The 27584-nt window shown below is 43.2% G+C and overlaps 1 protein-coding gene across 1 annotated transcript in view; it reads left to right on the top strand.

The window, feature by feature from the left end:
- Positions 1-267: 267 nt before the first annotated feature.
- The window catches only part of ANKRD10 (ankyrin repeat domain 10), a 62406-nt gene continuing 35089 nt past the window's right edge, over positions 268-27584 (top strand). Inside the window, exons 1-3 of the mRNA XM_068268050.1 lie at positions 268-535; positions 17033-17185; positions 23176-23267. Of these exons, the coding sequence (XP_068124151.1) occupies positions 281-535; positions 17033-17185; positions 23176-23267 (500 nt within the window). The 5' untranslated portion in view covers positions 268-280. The remainder of the gene's footprint in view (positions 536-17032; positions 17186-23175; positions 23268-27584) is intronic.

Here is a 27584-nt window from a genome sequence, read left to right as displayed (position 1 = left end):
GCCAACCTATAATAGGCAGCACGTTACAGTCAGTATGTGTGCTCTACGCATATCTGGCAGTGGCACCCATGTCCCCTCTCTCTCATCTACCTGTCTCCCTGCAAGGCTGGCTCCCATCCAACAGAGCAATCCATCTCTGCTCTGCTTCCAAGACCCCGCTGCCCGCTGAGAGGGGGCGTGTCGCTCCTGGCCCCGCCCCTTTTGCGATCCGAATCGTTCATTTTGATGATTCGGATGATCGACTCATAAAAAAGATTCGGATCAAAGATCCGAATCGTTCATGATCCGGACAACACTATTACAGAGTGCGTGTAGCCGGGTGTGTGCAGGGATGTCGGTGTGTTCGGAGCTCGGTTTCTCCAGTGAAGAGGTGCTGAACCTCCGCTTTCCTCTACACCGAGCCTGCCGGGATGGAGACCTCCATTGCCTCCGCTCCCTGCTACAGGGCCCGCCCGGGAACACCGCTCTGCAGCTCGGCAAGGAAGACTCCTGTTACGGCTGGACGCCCATACACTGGGCTGCACACTTCGGAAAGGTGACGGAATAGACGAGGCAGAGGCCGGTTTTAGGGCTCCCGTAGCGAAGTATTCAGTGGAAAGATGAAAGTGGGCGGAGCTGGCGCCATTTTCTCCGGCTCCTTCATGGCAGCGAGGTGGGCGGGGCGGACCGAGCTGTGATCGGAGACAAAGAGGAGGGGCGGAGATAGGGAGGAGTGTGCTAATCGCAAGGGGAGGATTCTATAGTGTGGAGGAGAACCATTTGCTGGGAGAACAAAGATGGGAAGGGCCTAACTATCGAGCAGGCGTAGAGATGGGAAGTCCGGATCTTTTCAAGGATTCGGATGATTCGAATCGGATCATTGAAAAGATCCGGATCTTTGAACCAAATCTTTGAATCCTTTTACTAGGGAAGCAGGGGGGGGGAGGGGGGTGAAATGACTGACAGGACTTTCACTGCACTGTACATTCTGTTCAAGCCTGGCTGCTAGTATAGCAAGCTGTGTGTCAACTTCACTGATCTATTTTACTTTTAGTTCTGTGTTAAAGGACTCATGAGGCCAAATAGTAAAAAAAAGTTTAAATACATGCATGATATTTGAATGCACGGAGGATGCCATCCGCGCCCTTAGTGCCGTTCCGCCGGGTCCCCGCTGCTCATTAGCCCCCAGGGCCGGCTCCCGACCCCACAGCCTGGGTCGGGCTCTCCTGCCTCTACTAAAATGGCCACTTGAGCCGGCCGCGGCTGCGCAGTCTGCACAGACCCGAGTGCGGCTGAGCAGCTCTAGGGCCTCCCCCCAATCCACGCTGCAGGAGACAGCCTGTAGCGTAAATCGGGGGGATGCCCTAGAGCTGTGCAGCTGCTCTCGCGTCTGTGCGGACTGCGCAGCCGCGGCCGGCTCAAGCGGCAATTTTAGTAGAGGCAGGAGAGCCCGGGCTGTGGGTCGGGAGCCGGCCCAGGGGGCTAATGAGCAGCGGGGACCCGGCAGAACGGCACGGAGGGAGCGGATGGCGTCCTCCGTGCATTCAAATATCATGCAGGTATTGACTTTTTTTTTTACTATTTGGCCTCGTGAGTCCTTTAAGACATGATATGTGGACTCGTGCTGTGCACAGTGAGGGGTGCAGCAGAGTGAGGGGTGTTGCGGTGCAGTGAGGGGTGCAGAAGAGTGAGGAGTGCTGGGTGCACAGTCAGGGGTGCAGCAGAGTGAGAGGTGTAGGGGTGCACAGTGAGGAGTGCAGCAGAGTGAGAGGTGTTGGGGTGCACAGCAGGGCTGTGGAGTTGGAGTCGGGGCAATTTTGGGCACCCGGAGTCGGAGTTGTGGTTTCAGAAACTGAGGAGTCAGGAGTCGGAGTCGCATGATTTGTGTACAAAATCCACAGCCCTGTTAAGTATTAGACTAAGGAGTCGGAGTCTGAGCAATTTTGGGTACCCGGAGTTGGAGTCGGAGTCGTGGTTTCAGAAACTGAGGAGTTGGAGTCAGAAGATTTTTGTACAGACTCCACAGCCCTGGTGCACAGTGAGGGGAGCAGCAGAGTGAGAGGTGTTGGGGTGCACAGTGAGGGGAGCAGCAGAGTGAGGAGTGCTGGCTGCACAGTCGGGTGCAGCAGAGTGAGAGGTGTTGGGGTTCACAGTGAGGGGTGCAGCAGAGTGAGAGGTGTTGGGGTGCACAGTGAGGGGTGCAGAAGAGTGAGGAGTGCTGGGTGCACAGTGAGGGGTGCATCAGAGTGAGGTGTTGGGGTGCACAGTAAAGGGTGCAGCAGATTGAGGAGTGCTGGTGGCACAGTGAAGGGTGGTGGGGCAGAGTGTGGGGTGCAACAGAGTGAGAGGTGCAGGAGAGTGAGGGCACATTGAGGGTGCTAATGGGGAAGGGAGAGATGCAGCAGGAAGCTTGTGCACATACTGAGGATCTGGAGAAAGGGCAAAAAGCACATCTACAGCCAGTCTCTGTATTGTCTCCCCCTTGCCTCCCACTGTGCTGACAAACACTGTACAGGAGGCGGGGAGGGGTTCTCTAATGCTGGATACACACGTTGCGTTTTGCCGCACGATTCACGGGATCGATTCGATTATTTCCAACATGTTCTATCGTGTTTCAATGGATATAGCCGTCGATTTTGCATACTTAATATGCAAAATCGACGGCTGTATCCATCGAAAAACACGATCGAACATGTTGGAAATAATGGAATCGATCCCGCGAATCGCGCGGCAAAACGCAACGTGTGTATCCAGCATCACACACTGAACACAGGCACTCAGGCAGAAGCTGCAGTTCCTGTTTCATCCACTGAACCAAATTGTTCATTGTGGTGATCCGGATGATTCGACTCTCAAAAAAGATCCGGATCAAAGATCCGAATCGTTCATGATCCGGACAACACTAGCAGGCAGCTGTAGGGTGGCTCTGTGAGCTGTATGGATGTTAATTTGTAGTTGCGTAGTCTGGGTTACCTGTAGCCTGCAGGGAGGATGCCGTGTGTAGAGCCTATAGCAATTCCTGAGTGTTTCCCTGGGAGCATTGCTGACTGCTGCTTGTCCCCTAGTTTATTTATGTCGTGCCAACAGCTTAGATACTGGGGAGCATAGATGCCTTAGTGCAAAATACAGTAAATTTGGTGCATTTAGCGACACAGGTAGAAAATGCATGGGTGATATTTATTTTGATACGTTGCCAAGCTGGTATGGTTTAATGTAGCGAGGGCTCACACGCAGAGAGTCTTGGCTATCAATTTTTCAACACCATAGTCTTTGACTGAGGCAGGGAACCCACTAGCTGCGATTATGTGTATTGCGCACTGCAAAACAATCCTGACTCCACAGGCTACTGAAGTCAATAGCCTTGCTCAGGAAATGCTTGTGACCATTCATTTCCGATTTTCTGTGTATTTGTCTGGCATAAAATAAAAAATCAATTCTTTATTTTTATCTGGTAAACAAGTAATAAGGATGCTAATCAGGCAATCCAAAAGTTAAAGTCACTATTACTTTTCTTGTTGATAAATTATCATTCCTGAGTTTACCTGACTCTTATTTAGTACACAGAAAATTTGGTACACAAAAGAGAAGTTGCAGGGCATGCTGAGTTGTCTTTTTTTGCTTCTGTACTTCCCCTCAGACTTAACTAATGCAGCCTGATTGGCTGAAGCCTCTTTCCCTCCTGGTTTCCCCTTCCCACACCTCTGTTCCTCTCTGATTGGCCAAAATTTCTCAGGCTGAAACAATTCACTTTCTATAGTGAAGGGCGGGCAAATAAGGCAGAGGAGACTTAAGGCTCATACACACATCAGACCATAGTCTTTGGAAAATGAAAGATCACAGACCAATTTTACCCCCTTCCATGTAGTACGAGAGCTATACCTACAGTATATTCTATGGAGCTGAACTCCCCATCAGACAGAAACCTTTGCAAGATGCTGCACACAAAGATGCTGTATGGACACAAAAGATCTGTTCCTGCAAAAGATCTGTTCCTGCAAAATGCATTCATAGTCTATGATATCTGCAGATCATCATACACACCTTGTTTAACAGACACTCACCTGCAGATCAGATCCACCAGGATGGATTTTCAGATCTGCAGATGATTGTCTGATCTGCAGATGAATGTCAGTTAAACAAGGTGTGTATGATGATCTGCAGATCTCATAGACTATGAATGCAATTTGCAGGAACGGATCTTAGGCAGGAACAGATCTTTTGCAGATACTGATCTTTTGTGTCCATACAGCATCTGTGTGTGCAGCATCTTGCAAAGATTTTTTTCTGATGGGGAGTTCAGCTCCATAGAAAAGGCTGTGAAGGGATGGTTCTCATACTACATGAAGGGTGGTAAGATTGGTCTGTGATCTTTCATTTTTCAAAGACTATAGTCTGATGTGTGTATGAGCCTTAAAGAGACTCTGAAGCGAGAATAAATCTCGCTTCAGAGCTCATAAATAGCAGGGGCACGTGTGCCCCTGCTAAAACGCCGCTATCCCGCGGCTAAACGGGGGTCCCTTCACCCCCAACCCACCCCCCGCAAAAGTGTGTCGTAGAAAGGTCGCAGAATTTCCCTTCCTGGAGGCAGGGCTAACGGCTGCAGCCCTGCCTCCAGTCGCGTCTGTCAGCGGCGCATCGCCGCCTCTCCCCCGCCCCTCTCAGTGAAGGAAGACTGAGAGGGGCGGGGGAGAGGCGGCGATGCGCGCTGACAGACGCGCTTGGGGCAGGGCTGCGGCGGTTAGCCCTGTCCCAACCAGGAAGCGCTCCCCGGGTGTATCGAGGGAGATTTGGGGGTGAAGGGACCCCCGTTAAGCCGCGCTATAGCGGCGTTTTAGCAGGGGCACACGTGCCCCTGCTATTTATGAGGTCTGAAGCGAGATTTATTCTCGCTTCAGACTCTCTTTAAGGGCGGATATTGCATCACGACTGGCTTCAAAATAGCCACAGTAAATATGGAAACTGTCTAGAATATGATTCTCTACTTTTCCTTTATAAAATTCACAGGAATCATAATGTGGACAGTGCAATACATATGTAAGTAGAGCAAGTATTTATCTATATATAATATTATTATTGTTATTATTATTTTTTTCTGAGATAGTATGGCTGACAGCTCCTCTTTAAATCGCACAGCTTTCCGCTTTTTCCCGCATGACGCTCAAGTTTGTAATGACAGTATATGCTACCGCAAACAAAAATTCACAGTACGTTAGTGGGAACCGGGAATTGCAGGGGAAAAAGGCTCTGCGGCCTTGTTCACATTGCGTTTCGTTTGCATGTCCGTCCGCATTGGGTTTTGGTCTTTTTTTCTGAGGAGTCTTTTTTTTATTTATTTTATTTTTTTCTGGGGCTTGGGTGGGCGATTCGTTTTTTTGCATAAGCGTTTTCTAATGGTTTTTCCGAGCGGTTTTGTAATTCACTACCTGACGCAAGTCAGGAAGTGAACTCTTTGACCCGGAAAAAAATAAATACAATGTATTTATTCTTAAAAAAACGCAAGCACAATCGCCTTATTGCGGGTTTTTGTACGTGTTCGCTGGTTTTCCTATACCTTCCATTGACGTGGAATCTCCCCGAAAATGGACACGCACTGCTTTCCTAGCCCCACTGTGAACGGCCCGCCCTGATATGAACTTTTTCATAGACATTAATTGGCCACACGGTCGTGGGGACGTTTTTAAAAACCGCAGGCGGCTGAAAAAAACCCTGAAAATGCCTGCAATGTGAACAAGCCCTGCAAGTGTGTTCCCTACTTTAGGTGTTTTTACAGTAGCCAGTGAATTTGTACGAGAAATTGCATGCGGTGTGTGTGAAAAGAAGGTTGTTGTGTGTGTGTGTGTGTGTGTGTGTGGTTTTTTTTTTTTTAAGCTATACACAATCGTAGAGGTTTCCATTCCATTTTTGCATGTGATTTCACATTGCGGTAAAATGTCTACAATTTTAAAGTGTACTTGTAGGGAATAAAAGTGCCCCCAATGGTTGTTAGCCTTAAAGTGACCCTGAGCTGGGGCCACAGCACTAAAATATACAAACCTGGGGCTTCCTCTAACCTACTCTGGCCTGATCACTCCCACACCGTCCTCTTCCGACTCCCCGTTCTTTCGCAATTGGCCCTGAAAAGTCCTGCCGTGATCACTTTGCCTTGGGTGTTCTGCGACTGCGCAGTCTTACTGTGCAGGCGCACAACAGTCCCAGCGGCGAGAGTGAGATTGGAGTGTGCGCCTGACCAGACTGCGCATGTGCCGACTGGAGGATATTTTGGGACGAGTTGTGGGCGAAGGAGAAGGTGACTGGGGATTAAGAGGGGGCTGGAGGAAGCCCCAGGTATGTATACATTTTAAGGGGAACCATCTCCGGTGCACTTTAAAGGGAACCAGAAGCGAGAGGTACATAGAGGCTGCCATATGTTTTCTTTTAGCCTATACTAGTTGCCTCGCAGTCCTGCTGATCTCTGGCTGCAGTAGTGTCTGAATCACATTCCGGAAATAAGCAGGCAAGCTAATTTTGGCAGAAACTTCTGATTGGCATGCTTGTTCAGGGTCTCTGGCTAAACGTATGAGGGCACACTGTTTGTTTGCAGCTGGTCCTCTCCTTGCCAATCATCAGTCAGGTGCCGGGTTGTGTCTGGTTGGAACAGATGCCCCAATATACTGTATATATGTCTTGTCTCCTAGATTATGTATGTTATCTTGTAAAGATATTCATTTTGCTTTGTAAAGGCCTGACAAAGGGTTAACAACCCGAAACGGTCTAGTGTCGTTGCCTGAAATTAATGATGGTCAGGTAGATGGAAATAACTTCGAGTTGATGCAGATTTATGCAGCTTGAAAATGAAGCAATCAAATTTTACTTCAGCAGGATTTGATTGGTTAATTTTCAAGCTGCATAAACTTGCATATAAATGTGCATCAACTTGAAGTTATTTGCATCTACTTGACCATCAGTACCTGAAATGTACTGTTTCATCAAACAAAGCACATAATGTCTGCTGTCTGTCAAAATAGAATGATCTTCAACATTTACTATGAAGAACTTTTATTGACAAAATACAAAGTTTTTTTTTTTTTTTTTTCTTTTGAAAATTTGGATATAATTAGGCTTCTTGCACACAGGGACGTTACAGGCGCACGTTAGTGCAGCCTGTAACGCTCCCCCAACGCACAGCAATGTAACACAAGTGGGCTGTTCACACTGCCCACGTTGCGTTACATTGTAACGCAGCAAAGTGCTGCATGCTGTGCGTTCTCCGTGGCTAAGCCGCGTTAGACTGTTTGCACATGCTCAGTCATGTTGGGAAGGAGGGGAGAGCGGCCAGGCACATGGCTAATTAATATTCACTGCACTCAGTGACATGCAGTGTTTACTTCCTGGAGCGGCCGCTCTGTGCGGCGATTGGCCGGGCGGGACCACGTGATGCCGCATGAGTGAGCTGCACAACGCGGCTCACTCCAACGTCCACACCAGAGAGCACCAGGCGTTGCGTTAGGGGCACGTTATGTGCCCTATAACGTCCCCTAAACGCAACGTCCTGGTGTGTAACTAGCCTCAAGTGTGATATTGAACTTTGGAAACAAAATACTGCTTTGTGGTTTCATCACATATATAGATCCTCCTATACAGAAACCTAAAAGTATGAGGGCATCAGGGTCAGCAGGACAGCCAGCAACTGGTATTATTTAAAAGTAAATAAATATGGCAGCCTCCATCTCTCTTTCACTTCAGGTGTCTTTTAATAGAGGGAAGCCTGTGTATAATCCAGTAAACTTGTTGAAGGCTCATGCGCAGAAGCACAGGTCTGATTGAGCTCCGCTTTTTGCGCCATAGCCCAAGCAGGTCCGTGCTAATGTGCAGGCGTAGTGCAGCCGTGCTCATTCTTGCACGGGAGCTTCAGGAGGATACAGCGTTGGAACACGGTGAGGTGGATGGAGATGGAGAAAGCTTCTGGAAGATACCAGGGCTGTGGAGTCGATACAAAAATCTTCCGACTCAGACTCCTCAGTTTATGAAAACACGACTCCAACTCCGGGTTCCCAAAATTGCTCCGACTCCTCGACTCCGATTCCTTAGTCTAATACTTAACAGGGCTGTGGATTTTGTACAAAAATCCTCTGACTCCTCAGTTTATGAAACTCCGACTCCGGGTGCCCAAAATTACTCCGACTCCACAGCCCTGGAAAATACAGAGGCTTCCCTATCCTGGGGTAAGTATCTTCTACTTAGAGTTTACTTTAACAAGTGTGATCCCTGCGTCGAAGCAAAAATTCGTAAGAGGAGGACCCTGCTTTTGCAAAGTGACAATAGCTAAAGAATAGCGGTGTTTAGGTATAAGGTGAGGTGATGAAAAGGCTAGCAGCTGACAGTGAGCTTTAACATCTGGCTAAGACAAATTATAAGCTTGTCTCAAGTAGTTTGTTTTAAAGAGAACCCGAGGTGTGTTTAAAGAATGTTATCTGCATACAGAGGCTGGATCTGCCTATACAGCCCAGCCTCTGTTGCTATCCCAAACCCCACTAAGGTCCCCCTGCACTCTGCAATCCCTCATAAATCACAGCCCTGCTGTGAGGCTATGTTTACATCTGTAGTGTCAGTCTCAGCTGCTCCCCCGCCTTCTGCATAGCTCCGGTCCCAATCAGCAGGGAGGGAAGGGATGCAGGCGGGGACTGGAGTTCTGCAGGAGGCGGGGAGAGCAGCAGACTGACACTATAGAGATAAACACAGCCAGCTCTAAGGGCCCTTTTCCACTAGCAATCGCTAGCGTTCACGCTGAACGCTAGCGATTGCTGAATCGCAATTACCGGCGATTCCCCGACGTTCGCGGCCGCGATTTTGCTATGCTATGCACTGCATAGCAAAATCGCGGCAATAATCGCTCCGCCGCGCGATCGCGATCCGGTCAAAAACGAATCGCGGTAGTGGAAATGACCTACCGCGATTCCTATGCTAAAAGCAAACTGTAGCGATTTGACAAATCACTAGCGGTTTGCGGTTTTGCGATTAAGCAATCGCAAACGCTGTAGTGGAAAAGGGCCCTGACAAGCTGTTTGTCAGCAGCGTGGCTGTGATTTATGAGGGATTGCAGAGTGCAGGGGGACCTTAGGGGGGTTTGGGATAGCAACAGAGGCTGGGCTGTATAGGCAGATCCAGCCTCTGTATGCAGATAATATTCTTCAAACCCACCTCGGGTTCTCTTTAAGGGTGCATTTGAAGGTTTCCTGGCTTGGTGCATGAAGGATAAGCTACATTGGGGTCCTTTGATGTTTAGTGAACTTGAGTAATAATTTATTGTTGGGAAATTACTTCCAAGCTATGATTCTTATTAAAGTGGACCTGAACTCAGAACTGCTCTAAAAGATGCATAACAGCATTATAAACTTTAAACAAAAACATTTCTTTGCTACAGCTGATACAAATCCTTAAATAAATCTGCACTGATTCATGGAAGCAGACATATTGTTTACAGCCTGTACTTTCAAATAGGCTTATCTGCCATAGGCAGTCATGTGACACATGGGGAGATCACATTACAACTAGTGATTACACACAAATGAGGGGGGGGGGGGGGGAGATTACACTGGCTAAACTCTTTTAATACATACAGGGTACATTTGTTGTTTTCCTTGTGTCCTGTGCAATCTGTCATATGTCTGCACTTATCTGATGAAGGGGACCCTCCGCGGCCCCGAAACAATTGTCATGCTGTGCATTCAATAAATGTGCTTGGGGACTCGAATTGGTGTGCCGACCGACCTTGAATTGATTGTACTGAACTGATGTTGCTTCTACATCAAGGTTGTGCACCCAACTACTCACGGCAAGGTGTGCCTTTCCTAAATCTGCTACTACAAATGAGGGGGGGGGGGGGGGGAGATTACACTGGCTAAACTCTTTCAATACATACAGGGTACATTTGTTTTCCTTGTGTCCTGTGCAAGAGTTCAGGTCCACTTTAAAGATGGAGAACTTGCACATCAAAGTTTTTCTTTTTTATATGTGATAGACATTAAACAAACCTATGCACTAATGTGGCATTGTTTTTAAAATGTCTTTGTCAAGTTTGTGGTGGTAAATCAAGCACAACTTTAAAGTGTACCTAAGACCAGGACCCCCCAATAAAATACCCTTACCTGGGTCTTCCTCCGGCCTGATTGCTTCCACAGCATTTTCTTCTGTCTCTCCGTTCGTCTGGTACTGGCTCTGGAAATTCCATCAGTTGGGGCTAGTCGGCGCATGCGTGGTCCGGCCAGGCACGCTCCTCTGTCTCACTCCCATCGCTAGGAGCGTTCTGCACCTGCGCAGAATGTTCAAGGCGACGTGAACGCAGCGGGAGTGCACGGCGGGCTGCGCATAAGTAGTTGGCCACGGACCAGAGCACTTTCCAGGGCCAATCGCGGAGAAATGGAGTGAGAGGAGGATGCTGTGGGGGAGATCAGGCCGGAGGGGGCTGGAGAAAGCAAGAAATCAAGATCAGCAAGAGAGTCAGATTCCCTTTAAGTGTTTCCGAAGCTGTGGCCACCCCCATCTGTATTGCTGTGGCTGCCGAGCTGGGGGTGGGCTGCAGCCATGCAGTTGGGGGTAGCCACAGCTTTGGAAGCACTTATAACTAAAAGGTCCTTGACAGTCTTGCCAATCGGGGGAGCTTTGTTTCAAAGTAGTACCGATGAGCAGGTGTTATTTTCCCTGGCACCTGACCGGTGTAGTACTGTAACTTTCAAGGTGGTTTACATTCATTATTCTTGGTAGTCTGAGTGCTTGAATTAGCATCAAAAGGAACCATATAGGGCTAAAAGGTTGATCACAGCAAATGTTAGAAATGTAGATTTCTTTGGCTAGAAACAACCACTTTTAAGTTTTTTTTCATAGTCAGTGAAATAGTAAAATAGTTTTAGTTTTCATCACCTTCATAAAGCTGCATGCAGATATGTTTTTTTTTTTTTCATTGCCTGAGGCATAGTTAACATTGAAAATCTATTTTTGATACAGGTTTCTCAGAATTCCGTGTCTCATCACTGACATCTTTAGTAAGGGTATTATACCCTTTGCACCTGAGCGCCTTCTTCTTCTTTTTCAGCCACTTGACAGATAACTAAGCAGTGTAACTGTACAGCAATCATTTTTTCTTGGGGGGGGGGGGGTCTCGGGCGGGTGATGTTTTTTGAGCCTCTGCACAGTCCCAGTGGCCTAGCTCACTCCTACCCTTCTGCTCCCTCGTAGAGACTGAAAATTAACCCATACTGTGCTATTGCTAGGTAGAAGAGTAATGTAAATGGCTTTCAACTGGCCCAATACCACAGTCTGAAGTCACAGCCACACATTTACATTTCCGAATGACATATCGACTGTTGGAAAGGTTTCTCTACAAGGGAGAAGTGAGCTCTAAGCAGAAGAGTGCATACTACACCTTCCAGTATACTAGGAAGCGCAGGGACAGAGGTAATATATACATTTTAATTTAAAAACAAAAATGATAGGAGAGAACTGTTAATTAATACTATTCTACCTAGCTATAGGTACAAGAGTTTTCAGTTTACAGTTTCATCCCACTTTAAAAGTCAAATGCGTTGTGTGTCGCACTGCAAGTGATTACTGGCGGTTACTACAGCTGTAGCAAAATGCTAGGACATTGTAAAGGCTAGTACACACTAGCAATTTTGATTGACCAATGATTGCTCAATTTTACCACCTCCATGTAGTATGACCATTTACCTATATAATCTGCATAGAACTGAAAATCTGTTTGGCCCTCATACTACATGGAGGTGGTAAAATTGAGCAATCATTGGTCAATCAAAATTGCTAGTGTGTACTAGCCTTTAGCTGTATTGTGCTCAATGAGTTGCAGTCCTCAGCAAAATACTTGTATAGACTGACTTATCTAACAATCATGCTAAAAGTACTTTGGTAGTGTTGATCAGGCATGGGCTTTCGAATGGTTTACTACTCTAATTCGGAATTCAAATGAAGTCTGACTTCACATGTGACAACAGGCTGCGGGGAGTTAACTTAACCAGAAGTCTTGGACGTCTGCATTTTATTACACGTCATAGACGTAATGAAAGTCGCGTTCCAAGACTCACTTCCGCGCTTCCTCTTTCTGGCTTGAAAGGGGAAGCGCGATAGTGAGTCATAGAACGCGACTTTCATTACGTCTATGACGTGTAATAAAATGCAGACGTCCAAGACTTCTGGTTAAGTTAACTCCCCGCTGCCTGTGGGCACACGTGAAGTCATTAGACTTCATTTGAATACCGATTTCGAGTAGTAAACTACTGGAAAGCCCATCCCTGGTGTTGATTCATGATGCGACAGCCGTATGTGCCAGTGAAAAGTGCCTGAAATCGCTTGTGAAATAACTAGCAAGGATCAGTCAGTGCTTCCTTGCATACACTAATGCGTTTTTTTGGGGGAGGAGATCTACTTTCCGATCGTTTTCTGATAGACTTCCATTCACTTTTATGAGAAAATCGATAAGACGGTCAAAATCAAATTGGACCTGTTGGAAATTATCTATCGAGCCACCTATCTGCCGAAAAAATTCATGGTGTTTCCAGCATAAACGTCCCAAGTAATGGCAAGCAACTCCTAAAAAATAACCAGTTACAGTTGTGTTCAAAATTATTCAACCCACAATGCTGTAAAGGTTTTTAGGGAATTAAGTGTTCATTTGTAATTGTGTTCAGAATGATATTGGATGAAAATGTGATGCAGTCCGTCACAACCCTGAGACTTGGGAGACGTTGGACCTTTCAACAGGACAATGATCCCAAGCATACCTCCAAGTCCACTAGAACAGAGTTTCCCCAACCCTGTCCTCAAGGCCCACCAACAGTACATGTTTTGCAGGAAACCACACACTTGCACAGGTGAGGTAATTAGTGTGTCAGCAGAGCGGATTAACTACCTCTCTGGATTTCCATAAAACATGCACTGTTGGTGGGCCTTGAGGACAGGGTTGGGGAACCCTGCACTAGAGCATGGTTGCAGATTAAAGGCTGGAACATTTTGGAGTGGCCATCCCAGCCACCAGACTTAAATCCGACTTAGAACCTCTCGCGGGACTTAAAGAAAGCAGTTGCAGCGCGCAAGCGTAAGAATGTGACTGAACTGGAGGCTTTTGCCCATGAAGCATGGGCTAAGATATCCGTAGATCGCTGCAAGACACTTGTGTCAAGATATGCTTCAAGTTTAAATGCTGTTATAACTGGAAAAGGATGTTGTACTAAGTACTAAGAATGAATGTCACTTGGGGGTTGAATAAAACTGATAATGATGTGAGCACAGAAAAGACATTTGTGGTTATTTCATTATAAATGTTATGTTATACAGGGAGTGCAGAATTATTAGGCAAATGAGTATTTTGACCACATCATCCTCTTTATGCATGTTGTCTTACTCCAAGCTGTATAGGCTCGAAAGCCTACTACCAATTAAGCATATTAGGTGATGTGCATCTCTGTAATGAGAAGGGGTGTGGTCTAATGACATCAACACCCTATATCAGGTGTGCATAATTATTAGGCAACTTCCTTTCCTTTGGCAAAATGGGTCAAAAGAAGGACTTGACAGGCTCAGAAAAGTAAAAAATAGTGAGATATCTTGCAGAGGGATGCAGCACTCTTAAAATTGCAAAGCTTCTGAAGCGTGATCATCGAACAATCAAGCGTTTCATTCAAAATAGTCAACAGGGTCGCAAGAATCGTGTGGAAAAACCAAGGCGCAAAATAACTGCCCATGAACTGAGAAAAGTCAAGCGTGCAGCTGCCAAGATGCCACTTGCCACCAGTTTGGCCATATTTCAGAGCTGCAACATCACTGGAGTGCCCAAAAGCCCAAAGTGTGCAAAACTCAGAGACATGGCCAAGGTAAGAAAGGCTGAAAGACGACCACCACTGAACAAGACACACAAGCTGAAATGTCAAGACTGGGCCAAGAAATATCTCAAGACTGATTTTTCTAAGGTTTTATGGACTGATGAAATGAGTGAGTCTTAATGGGCCAGATGGATGGGCCCGTGGCTGGATTGGTAAAAGGCAGAGAGCTCCAGTCTGACTCAGACGCCAGCAAGGTGGAGGTGGAGTACTGGTTTGGGCTGGTATCATCAAAGATGAGCTTGTGGGGCCTTTTTGGGTTGAGGATGGAGTCAAGCTCAACTCCCAGTCCTACTGCCAGTTTCTGGAAGACACCTTCTTCAAGCAGTGGTACAGGAAGAAGTCTGCATCCTTCAAGAAAAACATGATTTTTGTGCAGGACAATGCTCCATCACACGCGTCCAAGTACTCCACGGCGTGGCTGGCAAGAAAGGGTATACAAGAAGAAAAACTAATGACATGGCCTCCTTGTTCACCTGATCTGAACCCCATTGAGAACCTGTGGTCCATCATAAAATGTGAGATTTACAACGGGGGAAAACAGTACACCTCTCTGAACAGTGTCTGGGAGGCTGTGGTTGCTGCTGCACGCAATGTTGATGGTGAACAGATCAAAACACTGACAGAATCCATGGATGGCAGGCCTTGGGTGTCCTTGCAAAGAAAGGTGGCTATATTGGTCACTGATTTGTTTTTGTTTTGTTTTTGAATGTCAGAAATGTATATTTGTGAATGTTGAGATGTTATATTGGTTTCACTGGTAAAAATAATTGAAATGGGTATATATTTGTTTTTGGTTAAGTTGCCTAATAATTGTGCACAGTAACAGTCACCTGCACACACAGATATCCCCCTGAAATAACTAAAACTAAAAATAAACTAAAAACTACTTTCAAAAATATGCAGCTTTGATATTGAGTTTTTTGGGTTCATTGAGAACATGGTTGTTCAATAATAAAATTATTCTTCAAAAATACAATTTGCCTAATAATTCTGCACTCCCTGTATTTGTCTGACTTACAAGTGCCTCTTTGATTTAATTGTAAACAATATGACTGAAATGATCAAAATCAATGTCAAACTGGCCAAAACACTCAATTTCAGTGGGGGTTGAATAATTTTGAACACAACTGTAGTGCTAGCATTTGGATTTTTATAACTGCCCGTTTTAAAGAGAAACCGTGACCAAGAATTGAACTTCAGCCCAATCAGTGGCTGATACCCACTTTTACATGAGAAATCTATTCCTTTTCACAAACAGATCATCAGGGGCTCTGTATGACTGATATTGTGGTGAAACCCCTCCCACAAGAAACTCTGAGGACCATGGTCCTGGCAGTTTCCTGTCTGTGAACCTTGTTGCATTGTGGGAAATGGCTGTTTCCAACTGTCGAAAAAGTAAGCAGCAGCTACATCACCTGCCAGCAGTAAAAAATGTCCCCTATGTGATAAATGTCAGAATGTAAATCAGGGATTTAAAATATTTTACAATGGGCAAACACTGACTAAATCTAATTGTAAAAATGAAGCACTTTTTTATTACATTATTTTCACTGAAGTTCCTCTTTAACCACTTAGCGACCCTTGGTATGCTTATCTACTCCCCGCAGAACTTCACTACAGGCTCAGGGGAGTAGATAAGCGTACTGTTTATTTACAGATGCCGCTCACGATCACCGCTTGTCTCCCGTCCGCAATCTTGTCCCTCCGTGATCGGGGAATGGATAACAGCTGTTTCCATCCCCGATCACTGTGTCTCCGATGACTCACAGCTTCCTGCAGCGCTGATTAACAAAAATCGGATGGAAACAAATGTACACATTTGGTTCCTTGTTATATTTACTCAACACAGAACTTAGTCTAGCACCATCTTGTGGCAAAAAGTAAAAATACATCTAAATGCACCCTAATACACTAATTCATAGGATACTTAAATTGTTTGTTTTATTTTTAACCCCTTTCTCCACTACCCCATAGTTACCAAAATAAAACACGGGGAATTTTTAAAGGATACCAAAACTGAAATGTGACATAATGAGATAGACATGTGTATGTACAGTGCCTAGCACACAGATAACTATGCTGTGTTCCTTTTTTTCTTTCTCTGCCGGAAAGAGTTAAATATCAGGTATGTAAGTGGCTGACTCAGTCCTGACTCAGACAGGAAGTGACTACAGTGTGACCCTCACTGATAAGAAATTCCAACTATAAAACACTTTCCTAGCAGAAAATGGCTTCTGAGAGCAAGAAAGAGGTAAAAAAAGGGAATTTCTTATCAGTGAGGGTCACACTGTAGTCACTTCCTGTCTGAGTCAGGACTGAGTCAGCCACTTACATACCTGATATTTAACTCTTTCAGGCAGAGAAAGGGAAAAAAAAGGAACACAGCATAGTTATCTGTGTGCTAGGCACTGTACATACACATGTCTATCTCATTATGTCACATTTCAGTTGTGGTATCCTTTAAATATGTATGTCTGTATGTATGTTGGAAAACTTTGTTCCAATTTTTATACTATCTTCCTGCAGTGCCATGGAAGCCTTCTTTTTATTCAAAACAAGAGTGAAGCGTGTCTTTTCAAGGCTTCATTTAGGGCCTCCTTGCACAAAGAAAAGCAATTGTTTTCTATTTTCCACCACCGTTATTCCGCCACAATCTTTCAGGTGTACGCTGTGCTTGCAGTGCGTTTGTGATTTTCGATAGGAGGGGAAAAAAACCCAGCAAGGAAAGTATTTGAATTGCTGAATCATGAGGAAATCGCATAGCGGCATGTTGCTGAGTGATTTTACTATGCTCCTATACTTTGTGTATGAGCTGAGGAGCAGCATGCTGGCGATTGCGATCAGAAAAAATTGCAAAGCAAACACATTGCACTAATTAAAACGTTCACTTTGATTGTTCCTAGCATTTTGTGGTCCACAGGCATTCCTAATCGAATCACAAAATCTTGATGATGGAAAAGGGCCCTTGTACTGATTTGTAGATTTTCACTTTAGGATATGGAAACCTAATGCAAAGTTTCTTCCATTGTACTAATGTCTTTTGCATTCCTGTTTATTTAGTAGCGAATGCTTAGTTTGGTTAACCAGATAATGTGATGCTACAGCATTTCTGATCATGGAGCAAAGCAAAGGCTGGGATTTATGCAGTTTGCATTCTGATTAACGGTGTCCCTCGTTTTTCACAGTTGGATTGCCTGGTTCAGCTGGTTGGAGCAGGTTGCTCTGTTAATGCCAGTACAACTCGGTTCGCTCAGACGCCTGCACATATTGCTGCTTTCGGAGGACATCCTCACTGCCTAATGTGGCTTATTCAAGCAGGTGCTAATGTAAATAAACAGGTAAGGGAATGGTGAATGCTTAGAACTTCCAAGTTGACTCGGCTGTTGCAAGAATATGCAGGAAAACTCAGGTGCTGTTGTGGCTACTCTCATTGGTGATTTGTAATTTTTCACATTTTTGTTACTGCATCCAATATCGTTAAATAGTTACAGTAGTAAAATCCAGAGCTGTAGAGTCTTCGTACCTGAAGTTGGAGTGAGGAAAAAATGCACCAACTCCTGCAGGGCTGTGGATTCGGAGCAACCTGGAGTCGGTTGAAGTCGGATGATTTTTGTACCGACTCCACAGCCCTAAGCTTCTAATAAATGTTAACTGTAATTAAGAGAAAATATGTTAGTGTTCTATTTCTCAGATAAGTCATAAATAACTTGAATATAAAGTAATAACCGTGCATAGACCACAAAAATGAAATAAAGCAGTCACTATTTTTAAAATCCAATATACATATCTGGCTTTTATGTGTACACAGGAATCTTTTCTATACAGTATACTGTAGAATCTTGTTATATAGTAAACCTCTGGCTATAGCAAGTTCGGCCTTAGGTCCCAGCAACTGCATCCGTATAAATATTCAGTGTATGAACAATTCTGATATAGTAAAGTTCTGATATAGTAAACTACTTTTTTCTGGTCCCTTGGAGTTTACTATAAAGGGATTCTACTGAAATAACATCTCTGCTGTAATAATAAAGCCAATTGTGTAATTTGCCACTCGTAGGGATGGTCAATGAAGTGCAAATAATTCTCTGTTGATGCAGGTTTGTGCACATTTTTTCAGCTTGAAAATGAACTAATCAAATTCCACCTGTAAAAGACTGATTGGTACATTTTCATACAACATTTGCGTAATTCTGCATCAAATCATTTGCATCGTATTGACCTTCCCTAGTCACTATTGTGACATCCAGCTGAGCTATTATGCAAACTAAAATTGATATAGCATTTTAATATGTAATAGTATATTACAAAAGAGTAATAATTTTATATGAGCTGTCATTTGTTTAAACAGGTGCATTTGACTTAAAAGGGTTCTGTGGAATGGTTAAATAAACCAAAACTGACACTTACCTGGGGCTTCTATTGGCCCCCTGCATCTGCATGCACTATGAACGTCGCATAGACACACTATTGCAGTGCGATGAATGTAGCATAACTCATGTAACTTTTGTCAGCTACTGTGCCAATTTTCAAAATCCCTTTGCAATTAATTTGATATGTTGTTAAATTTAGGGTTGGTGACTACAAATTAAGTAATATAGTAGTACTATACTCTACATATGACCTCCTTGCAGAGTCTGAAGTAAATTTAAAAAACAAAACTGATACTTAAGGACAGGGAAGCCTCTGGGTCCTACAGAGCTTTTTCTTGCCCTTCATGGTTCTCGTGTTCCAGCGATGGCTCCCCTGTTAGCAGTCTCCGACCGTTGGATCGGTGGCTGCTCTCTGCCACTGCAGGAGGCTTTGGAAGTCTTCGGGAGTCTAAGTGCTTCCGAAGATGGGCCGCTCCATACTGCACGAGCACGCTCTCTCATGCATGTGCAGTATGGTGCCACTTGCAGCAGAACATTAGAACGGAAGAGCTAGCGATGGAACACGGGGACCGTGAGGGGAACGGGGAGGCTCATTAGGACCCAGAGCCTTCCCTCTCCTTAGGTAAGTGTTTTTTGTTTTTTTGTTTTGTTCACCTGAAATTCTATTTAAAACTCTGCTCCTCAGTGCCCTCCACCACATAAAGTAAAATAAAATTCACATCGTACATCATAGCGAACATCTTCCATCCCTCCCTCCTAACTTACTAGTACCTATTTAACCTCCTGGGCGTTACGGACGAGCTCAGCTCGTCCAGTAACGCCTCAGGGCACTGCTCAGGCCCTGGTGGGCCGATTTGAAGAAATTTTTTTTTTTTTTTGAAACACGCAGCTAGCACTTTGCTAGCTGCGTGTTTCTCCGATGCGCCGCTACCCGCCGCGTAAAAGTCATTCCGTTCGGCGCCATGGCGACAGGGGAAGCCCTGAAGGAAATCCTGTTCAGAACGGGATTTCCTGATGGATATGATCGCTGGCAGCGATGGGAAGGGTGGGAGGGAGGAAGCAAGGAGGGGGGAATCGTGTAGCTAGCGCTAGGCTAGGATTCAGAACGCCAGGGAGGTTAAGTGCTGAAGAATCAGAACCCCTGATGTGCTGAGGGCCAAAAAGCCCTATACTGAAAAAAGCTATACAAAGTACAATTATGACTTCTTGGATCAGGCGGAATTTGAGAACACTTGGCTTCATGTGAGCAAGAAATTACTTTTACAATATTGTAATGCACTTGAGGTCCGTGAGTAAATCTGCTAATTTAGGATTGTAAAGGGATTTCACTTGAAAACTTTTTAAAGTTCACTGTTTAGAAAGTATTACATTGCGATTAGCATGTTTTTTAGCATTTCCTTATGCTTAAATGCTTACTGTTAGATTTAATAAAAGATACATAAAGGGAAAATGTCTGTGGGGGTATGTAGCTAACTGCAGTGGGTAGGGGAAAAAAAAATCAGTTGAGCGTGTCTGTAAATCTTATCCAGTTGCTCTTCCCAAAGATAAATAACACAGACAGCATCTCCCACTCATTGCCTCCGTCCCATAAGCATATACAGGTACACTTAGTGAAATGTTGTTGCTGTGTTAGCAGCCAGAATGTCCTGAGTGTGACCATTCATACAATCAGCGTGAAAGGAGTTTGTAGTATTAGTATATAAAAGTGGTTTATGCAGCTACCAGTAATTCCCCAAATCTATATAGATTCTGCCCAGCACACCCCCGCTGCACATACATGTACACCACCAAACACTCTTCCCCCTTATTGCACAGGCAGTTGTAATATGCGCACGCAACACTATGTCCACGCTGTGCATGCTACATTTGCCTTTTCGGGATCTATATGCTGTAGTGTTCCATAGTTACTGTAGCCCACGTGATTGGTAGCGTGTCAGTTCTCAGAACAAGCACTGTACAGACACTATTTGGCTACAGCTAAACAATATGTACCCTTCAGTGGTCTGGGAGATTTAAAGGGTAAATGAACAAGCAGCATCCTGCGATTTTGGGGGTGCAAAAGAGCTCAATATGCTTGTTTATTCATTGTTAAGCAATCTGACAAGTGGTGAATTGCAGAATATCAGGAGTGGGGTGAGATATGAAATGTGATCAGGAATCAGGAATTCTTTATTTCGCCAAGCATGACTGGGTCATGCCCGGAATTGGATTTGGCACAGTACATATAGCTCAAGAGACAACGATGGGTAGCATAGAACAGCAGAACAGAAAAATTACAGAAGTTACACTCAACTTATATACAGAGGGCAAGCAATTACATTCACATTATGTTGCACTAACATTTGCATTCCGTGCCAGAGCAACAGTCCCGTAACAGTTCAAAGTCATGGAATGGCTTGTTCTTAGTTATTGTGTGCTGATGGGAGTATGTGTAGGGAATTTAGTAGGCTGACGGCCGAGGGAAAGAAAGAGTTACTGTGTCTGGCAGTCCTTGTGGAGATGGCCCGAAGCCTCCGTCCTAGATGTCTTCTTATTAACATTACCACAGGTAATTGGTGTGGTAATAGCTGAATAAAGGTGGTAGACTTGCATGTGAGCTCCTGGATAATAGGACAATAGACAGCAGTGAGTGTGCAGCCTGACAGCCGTTTTGCGGACACTTCTGCTTCGTCAGAGGCAGTTATGCAGATTGCGTGCCGCTGAAGAAGTGGAAGTGTTCGCAAAATGACGGTCAGGACAAAGGCTGTTACCTCACTGCTGTCTGTTTATCCTATGATGTACCTCTAATCCATTGAAGAATAATGAAGTCTGTATTAGTGGACATCACAGCTGCTTGTGCATTCTAGTGCCAGAAGCCACCTCTCAATATTGGATATTCTACAAAGATTTGTGTTTTTAAGGTTTCATTGCTGTTTCTTGTTTTGATCATGGGAAGAAAATTTTGTTTGCCCGCAAAACTCCGGAAACAGCTGAACACCATGTTCAGCTGTTTTCCTGAGTTTTGCCCTTTGGAGGGGTCAGGCTGTGCAGGAGGAATCTGGTTGCAAGCTGCATCACACAGTAGCATGAGGCAGGAAGTATTTCCTTAAGCCTGGTACACACTCGCACACACTCTCACGCACTCTCACTCACACGTACTCTTGATTGGCCAATCCTACAGTCTTGAATACCATGAACAGATTGTGTAGGTAAGCTCTACTGCATTGGAGTGGTAAAACTGGCAAATCATTGGTCAAATAAAATTGGATGTGTGGATGTATCCTTACGCCCCATTCACACTTGAGCATTTTGCCGGCGATTTCGGCAAAACGCTCAAGCACTTTCGCTTTTTTAAAGCGTTAGTGCAATACCCTATGGGCCCGTTATCACTTGGGCGATTAATGCACATTGGCAAACTTGTATCCTGCACCATTTTCAGGCGATTTCCCTGTGATCGCGTTCAGTGCTATAGAAGCGCTAAACGTGATCGCGAAAAAAATTGCCAAATGTGAATGTCGAATTTTTTTTTTTTTCTCCCTTTCTCACGTTAATGCCAAAAATCACCTGAGCAAAACGCTACCAAAAGCACTAGCATTTTGAAAGTGTGAATGGGCCCTTAAGCCTGGTATACACTTTTAATTATGATTGGCCAGTCGCTGACCAATTTTACCACCTCCATGTAGAATGAGGATTTACATACATAATCTTTCCCTAGTATTCAATATCTGTTGACTCTCATGCTACATGGAGGTGGTAAAATTTGTCAATGATTGGCCAATCGTAATTTAAAGCGTGTACCAGGCGTGTACCAGGAGGAGACCACAGAGAATCTGGGTGCATGGTAGACCATTATCCAATAAACCTTTTCAGGTGGGCAGTTTTGAGTAACCAATAGCACAAGTACAGTGATAGGTCAGTTACATTTTTACAGTGTGTACAAAAAGCTAATAGAATTCAATGCTTTTAAATGGACAGTAGACTATCTTCATCTATATTTTGTCATGGGTGTAGTCATGGCACTGTCCTAGGACAGTGCTGTCCAACTTCAAGGGTAGGGTTTGTGTCTAGCACCAGATTTTTCGGCTGGAGGAGCAGAGCATCAATTTCCTGGCTTTGGGGGCAGAGCCAAGTGCAAACCGAAGGTGGTCCTGCCATAGGAGGGTGCTTGACACAAAAAATAAATACAGGTCACGTACACTGCCCACTGCAGTTGCACACTAGTTTGGTGACCGCACATTTTTTACGTGGAGAGTGTGATCTGGTAAAAATCTTTATTTGAACATATGCAAATCTGTCACATACACTGTCTATGAATTAATGCATATCCAGGGGTATTTTCCTGGGAGTCTTCGTGATATTTATACATACAGTGTGACAGATCATTGTTTTCGAACAATTGTACATTATCATTGGTTGTATCATCCATAGAATTTATTTATCTATTCAGGCCACAAACTCTGTCCATTCATGGTTGATTGATTTCTGTCATGGTTACGGGACCGTTATGACATTTTACATGGACATTGTGGCACTAATTATGCTTGCTTGTCACCTAGAAAAGATTTGATGGCCATACCTTGTTTTTAAAATATGTCCCTCAATAAAGATCATGGCTGTTTTTTGTGAATCAAGGCCAAAAGCATGTTTATTACGAATACCTATTAGGGTACATTCTATGTGGGGAGTCTGTGTTTCTTTTTCTTGTTTGTAGTTATGTTATTGAGTCGAGTGACTCATTTCCACCACTGGGAGTTCTTAAGAAATTTGATATTATAGGAAGACTCCCAACCATGTTTAAATGTTTTTTTTTTTTTTTTTTTTTTTTTTTAAACAAAAAAAATAGTATGGGCAGCCCGCGGACCGCCAGTTGGACAACTCTGTCCTAGGACAAAGGTGGTAGCATGTTTCCAAAAGAGTTATAGTATAAGGATTACTATCTCTGATCGGCTTATATGTATTGCTAACATTTTCTTTTTCAGGACTACGTAGGTGAGACTCCTGTACACAAAGCAGCAAGGGCAGGTAGTATGGACTGCCTCAAAGCCCTTGTATCCAGTGGAGCACAGATAGAGTATGTACCAGTTTGTTCTCTTCTCGTTTTGTTCTGTTTTTTTGTTTTATTTTTTATTTCTAGTCGCTAATCAGCCTACAGACATATCATCATTGTTACTTACAAGTAACTGAACCCATTTATGCTTGGGTTTCTCTTTGGTCTAAAGAACATTTATCATACACGCTAGTTTTATATGATGCATGATGCGTCTAACATTTACATTTAATCAGCACACATATACTGTAAGCAAATGTCAATAACTAATTGCTGCATTACTAGACTATTGGTTGTATTATGTATGAGCTGTTTGCATTTTGTTTAACCATTTTGTTTTAAGGTTACCGATTATTTCCATACTAGAATAAATGGAAATCTGTTTCAAAAGGAATTGACACAGCAGTCATGTTTACCAACTTGGTGAATAAAAATCATGTTCCTCTTCATGCTGCAAAATACACAACTAAAAAGGCAGGGAGGGTAATTTCATGCCTGGTTTCTTTAATATACATTTCTGTGTTCTTGCCAAGTCATAAACCATGTATTGCTGTACCTTTTTATTTTTCTGTATTAGGCATTGATCATAGCTTTAAATCTTTATTTGATTTTTTTAAAATCTATGTCTAGATTTATACCATAAGGGTAAATTTCACTTTTGTTGAGTCAATGTTAAGTTTGATTCATTTTAGCTTGCTGATCATTTTATGTCCACCAAAAAATGTTTTTTCATTAGTGCTGATCTTTACATTGCATAACAATAATAAGGTTCCTGTCCTGTGCAACTAAGTACTCCTGCAGCAAGGTGGGAGGTTGTGGCTAGTCTCTTGACCACCAAAGCAGTAAATTGTGCACCGCAGCAAAGAAGGGCATTTTCAGCTTGTTGACAGTTTTGAGCATTCAGATGACTGAAGAATTGAAATAATTTTTAATATTACATTTGCAAAAATACTTCTGAAGTGCCAGTCTGTTTATGGCACTTTTATAACAAAAGTGAAATTTCTCCTTAACCTTTTTATTTTTGTTTGACCTGAGCAGTGTGTAAACCACTGAGCTTATGGACTAGTGTCTGGAAAGCAGAGACACTGGGGTTTATTAGGTTGTAGTGAATGGCCAAATGGAACTAAAAATCAATCTAATGACATACTTCAGTCATCATTAACACAATTATTTGAGAGTTACTGCTTCCATTATGAGCTGGAAAGCTGGCAGTGTCTGTACTTTAAAGGAGAGCTCTAGGATGTGATAGATGTATTTTAGTTCTCTTCATAAACTGCTTTAACTTGTTGTAGCTACAACAGATTTGTAACTACTCTTAACATTTGTCATTAGATTAAAGGTTTACTCCACTGTTGGACATTTTGTATTTGAATTTCTTAGTATATTTTAGCTTCTGACTGAAGGTGCATTTTTAGAAAATATATTAAAAATCGTGACAACGGTATACAGCTTGCTGTAAGATGCACAAAATTCTCCTTTCTGTTTTTCATTGGTTCACAAGTCTGCACAAAGCAGACTCTGCTCAGACCCTGCTTGCCTAACTTAATTTACTGTAATGACATGCTGTGTTGGGAGTAATGGGGGGGGGGGGTCTTCTGCATCCACAAGGGTGCAGACTGTAGGTATAAAAGTAAAATGTAGTTATTCCCAGCTAACAGCTGGAAGCAAAAGCAAGCCAGCTTTCAAAATGGAATTCGCAGAGCTCATGAGTGGTGACCTGAGAAAATGCCAGTGATTGCAGTTATTTCTATATAGTAGTTAAAAATGCTTGAAATATACAGAGATATTTTAAATTTCACTTCAGGAAAGTGTTTTGCACTACCTCATATATTAACAGTGAGTTCCCTCCAGGGCAAAATGCCATTCTAGAATAAGCTATCTTTGAAACTGTGAAACCATCTGTCTATACTTTCAGCCAATGAGCATGATTCACAAAGCTTTTTCACGTTTCCTCTGTTTTACCCTTATCTATGTTACTTTTTAAGCTCCCGAACAACTTGCTTTGAGTGATTTATTTTGCTTGTAAATGTGCTGAAAGGTTATTTTTATAAATTGAGCGATAAATAAGTCATTTATGAGAAGTTTTATAAATAGAGCCCATTCAAATATAACATTTGGCTATACAGGGAGTAACCTTTCACAGCTGTTTTGTAAAGACATAAATTATAAATGTTATTCGGTGGATCATGAGACTTCATGGAGTTATCCTTTTAAGGATATTGACCCTGGTTTTGTTATGCTTCAGAAATTGATACACAGCCCAAATGTGTGGCTTACAGCAAAGATAAACTTAAAATATAGCTCCATTTGTCAAAGCTGCATACAGTTGTTGGCTCTAATTGTTGGAGATTTGGGAACTCGCAGCATTTTTTCTTTTGTGTGCCTTCACGTAGCCCAGTTAATCCAGTGGAAGGCAAAACACCCTTACAAGACTTGGGCCAATTAACCTTTAAAGGGAAAGTAAATATAGTTTGCATAGCAAAGGTTGCCAGCATTTAACTTTTGGATCTTCTTTTCTTTTTAAACATTTTATTACATTTTTATAATTTTTCATAGTCTTCTGGAGCGTTTTGGCGTGCAAGCCTTCAGTCAACGTCCAGTATTAGTAGCAATGTGACATATTCAATAATAACACAGAATATAACATTTCCCTTCTACGCCCGCCCTCTATCCTCTCCCCACCCACCCTGTCCGGCTTGTTTGGTTTTGAAAATCCGTACATAAATGTGTCCTCCCTAGCACACAGACAGACATGGTAAACATTATGTTTAAAAACTCTTCCAAATACTTTTAGGCTAACACAGTTTTACAGAAATGTGTTGAATTAGCCTTTGACTGTCATGTGAAGACACTGAAATTTGGAGGATACTTGATAATTGACTGTCGGTGTCATTTACTCTTTTAGAGAACAAATTAATTTACAGTTAAATTATTAAGGGTTTTTTTCTGTTCTAATTTACCCTTTTAATATACCTCCATGTTAATGATTTTAATTATATTACTCTTATTTTTATGGGAAGTGTGTTTGATATGATCTGAGATTTTGAGTTAATTGATAGTTGCTGAGAGACACATTGATTTTTTGTTGTTGTTTTTAGTAGATTTATTTTTAGCAGCATGTGGCAGATCTATAAGGCTTGAATTCCAGCTTTAGCCTACACAGGAAATGCAGAGAACACATGATCGTAACCAGCAAATTTAAGCTTTACAAATCTATCACATGATCAACTTTATTCTTCAGCTATTAGTTTGAGATAAGTACCAGATATCACATGATATTTTACTATTTGATACAGTTTTACATACTGTGGGAAGGCACTGAAGTATGCTGTACTTGGTAATACTTTAACTTAAAAACCGTTATCTGCACTGTTTCCCTCACAAGAAATACTAGAATTATGTAAAATTATACATTTGAAAGCCTCTTTTGATCTACAGCTTCTCCCCAGAGACGTATTTTAGCTGGGTTCTTGAAGTAAGACAAACACTTATATAGCGCTTTTCTCCTTGCGGACTCAAAGCGCCAGAGCTGCAGCCACTAGGATGCGCTCTATAGGCAGTAGCAATGTTAGGGAGACTTGCCTAAGGTCTTCTACTGAATAGGTACTGGCTTACTGAACAGGCAGAGCCGAGATTCGAACCCTGGTCTCCCATGTCAGAAGCAAAGCCCTTAACCATTACACTTTTCTCCAATGGGAGCCTGTCAAAGGGCCAGTGCCCATTGTAATGTGGTGTATCTTTCCTTTGCTTCCCTTAAATTGCTAGTTTTTCTATTGCTCTTTGTCTGTATTCCAGCCTTGTTGAGCTTCTGATGTGTCACTAGCTGAGTGGTGCTTCCAAAATAACCAGAGAGTCTGGGACTACCTGTGACTGCTGACAGATTTGGAAGCTGCATTATGATGACCAGGTTTTGGGGAAGGATGGCTCACCTGTAGAAGTTGGGGAGCACACTGCTCTAAACTGGGTTTCTTGGGCCAACTGTAAGTCTTTACTGGCAGATATGGTATGCATTAAGATTTTTACTATCCCTTCTAAAAGCTTATCAACAAACTCACATAAATTCAGTTTAAATTCTCACAATGTAGCAGTCAGTTTAGTTCTTCTTTCTCATTCTGGTTCAATTGTAAATGATACAAAAAGCATGGATACACTTAAAAATAAAAAAAAACTGCTCAGTTACAAACCTTAATATCTTTAGCTCATAGTGCTTCATTCATCTTTTATTTAGCCATACTTTCACAGTATTTGTGACAGGAAACCGCTTATATTTAGAGACACTGAAACGTATTCCCTCATTTATACTATAAATAACCTGTAAAATATCCTTTTACATAGTTTGGT

This window comes from Hyperolius riggenbachi, chromosome 2 (genome assembly GCF_040937935.1).
Source record: "Hyperolius riggenbachi isolate aHypRig1 chromosome 2, aHypRig1.pri, whole genome shotgun sequence".
In the NCBI taxonomy this organism is placed as follows: Eukaryota; Metazoa; Chordata; class Amphibia; order Anura; family Hyperoliidae; genus Hyperolius; species Hyperolius riggenbachi.
This window is presented reverse-complemented; position numbering and strand designations above follow the sequence as displayed.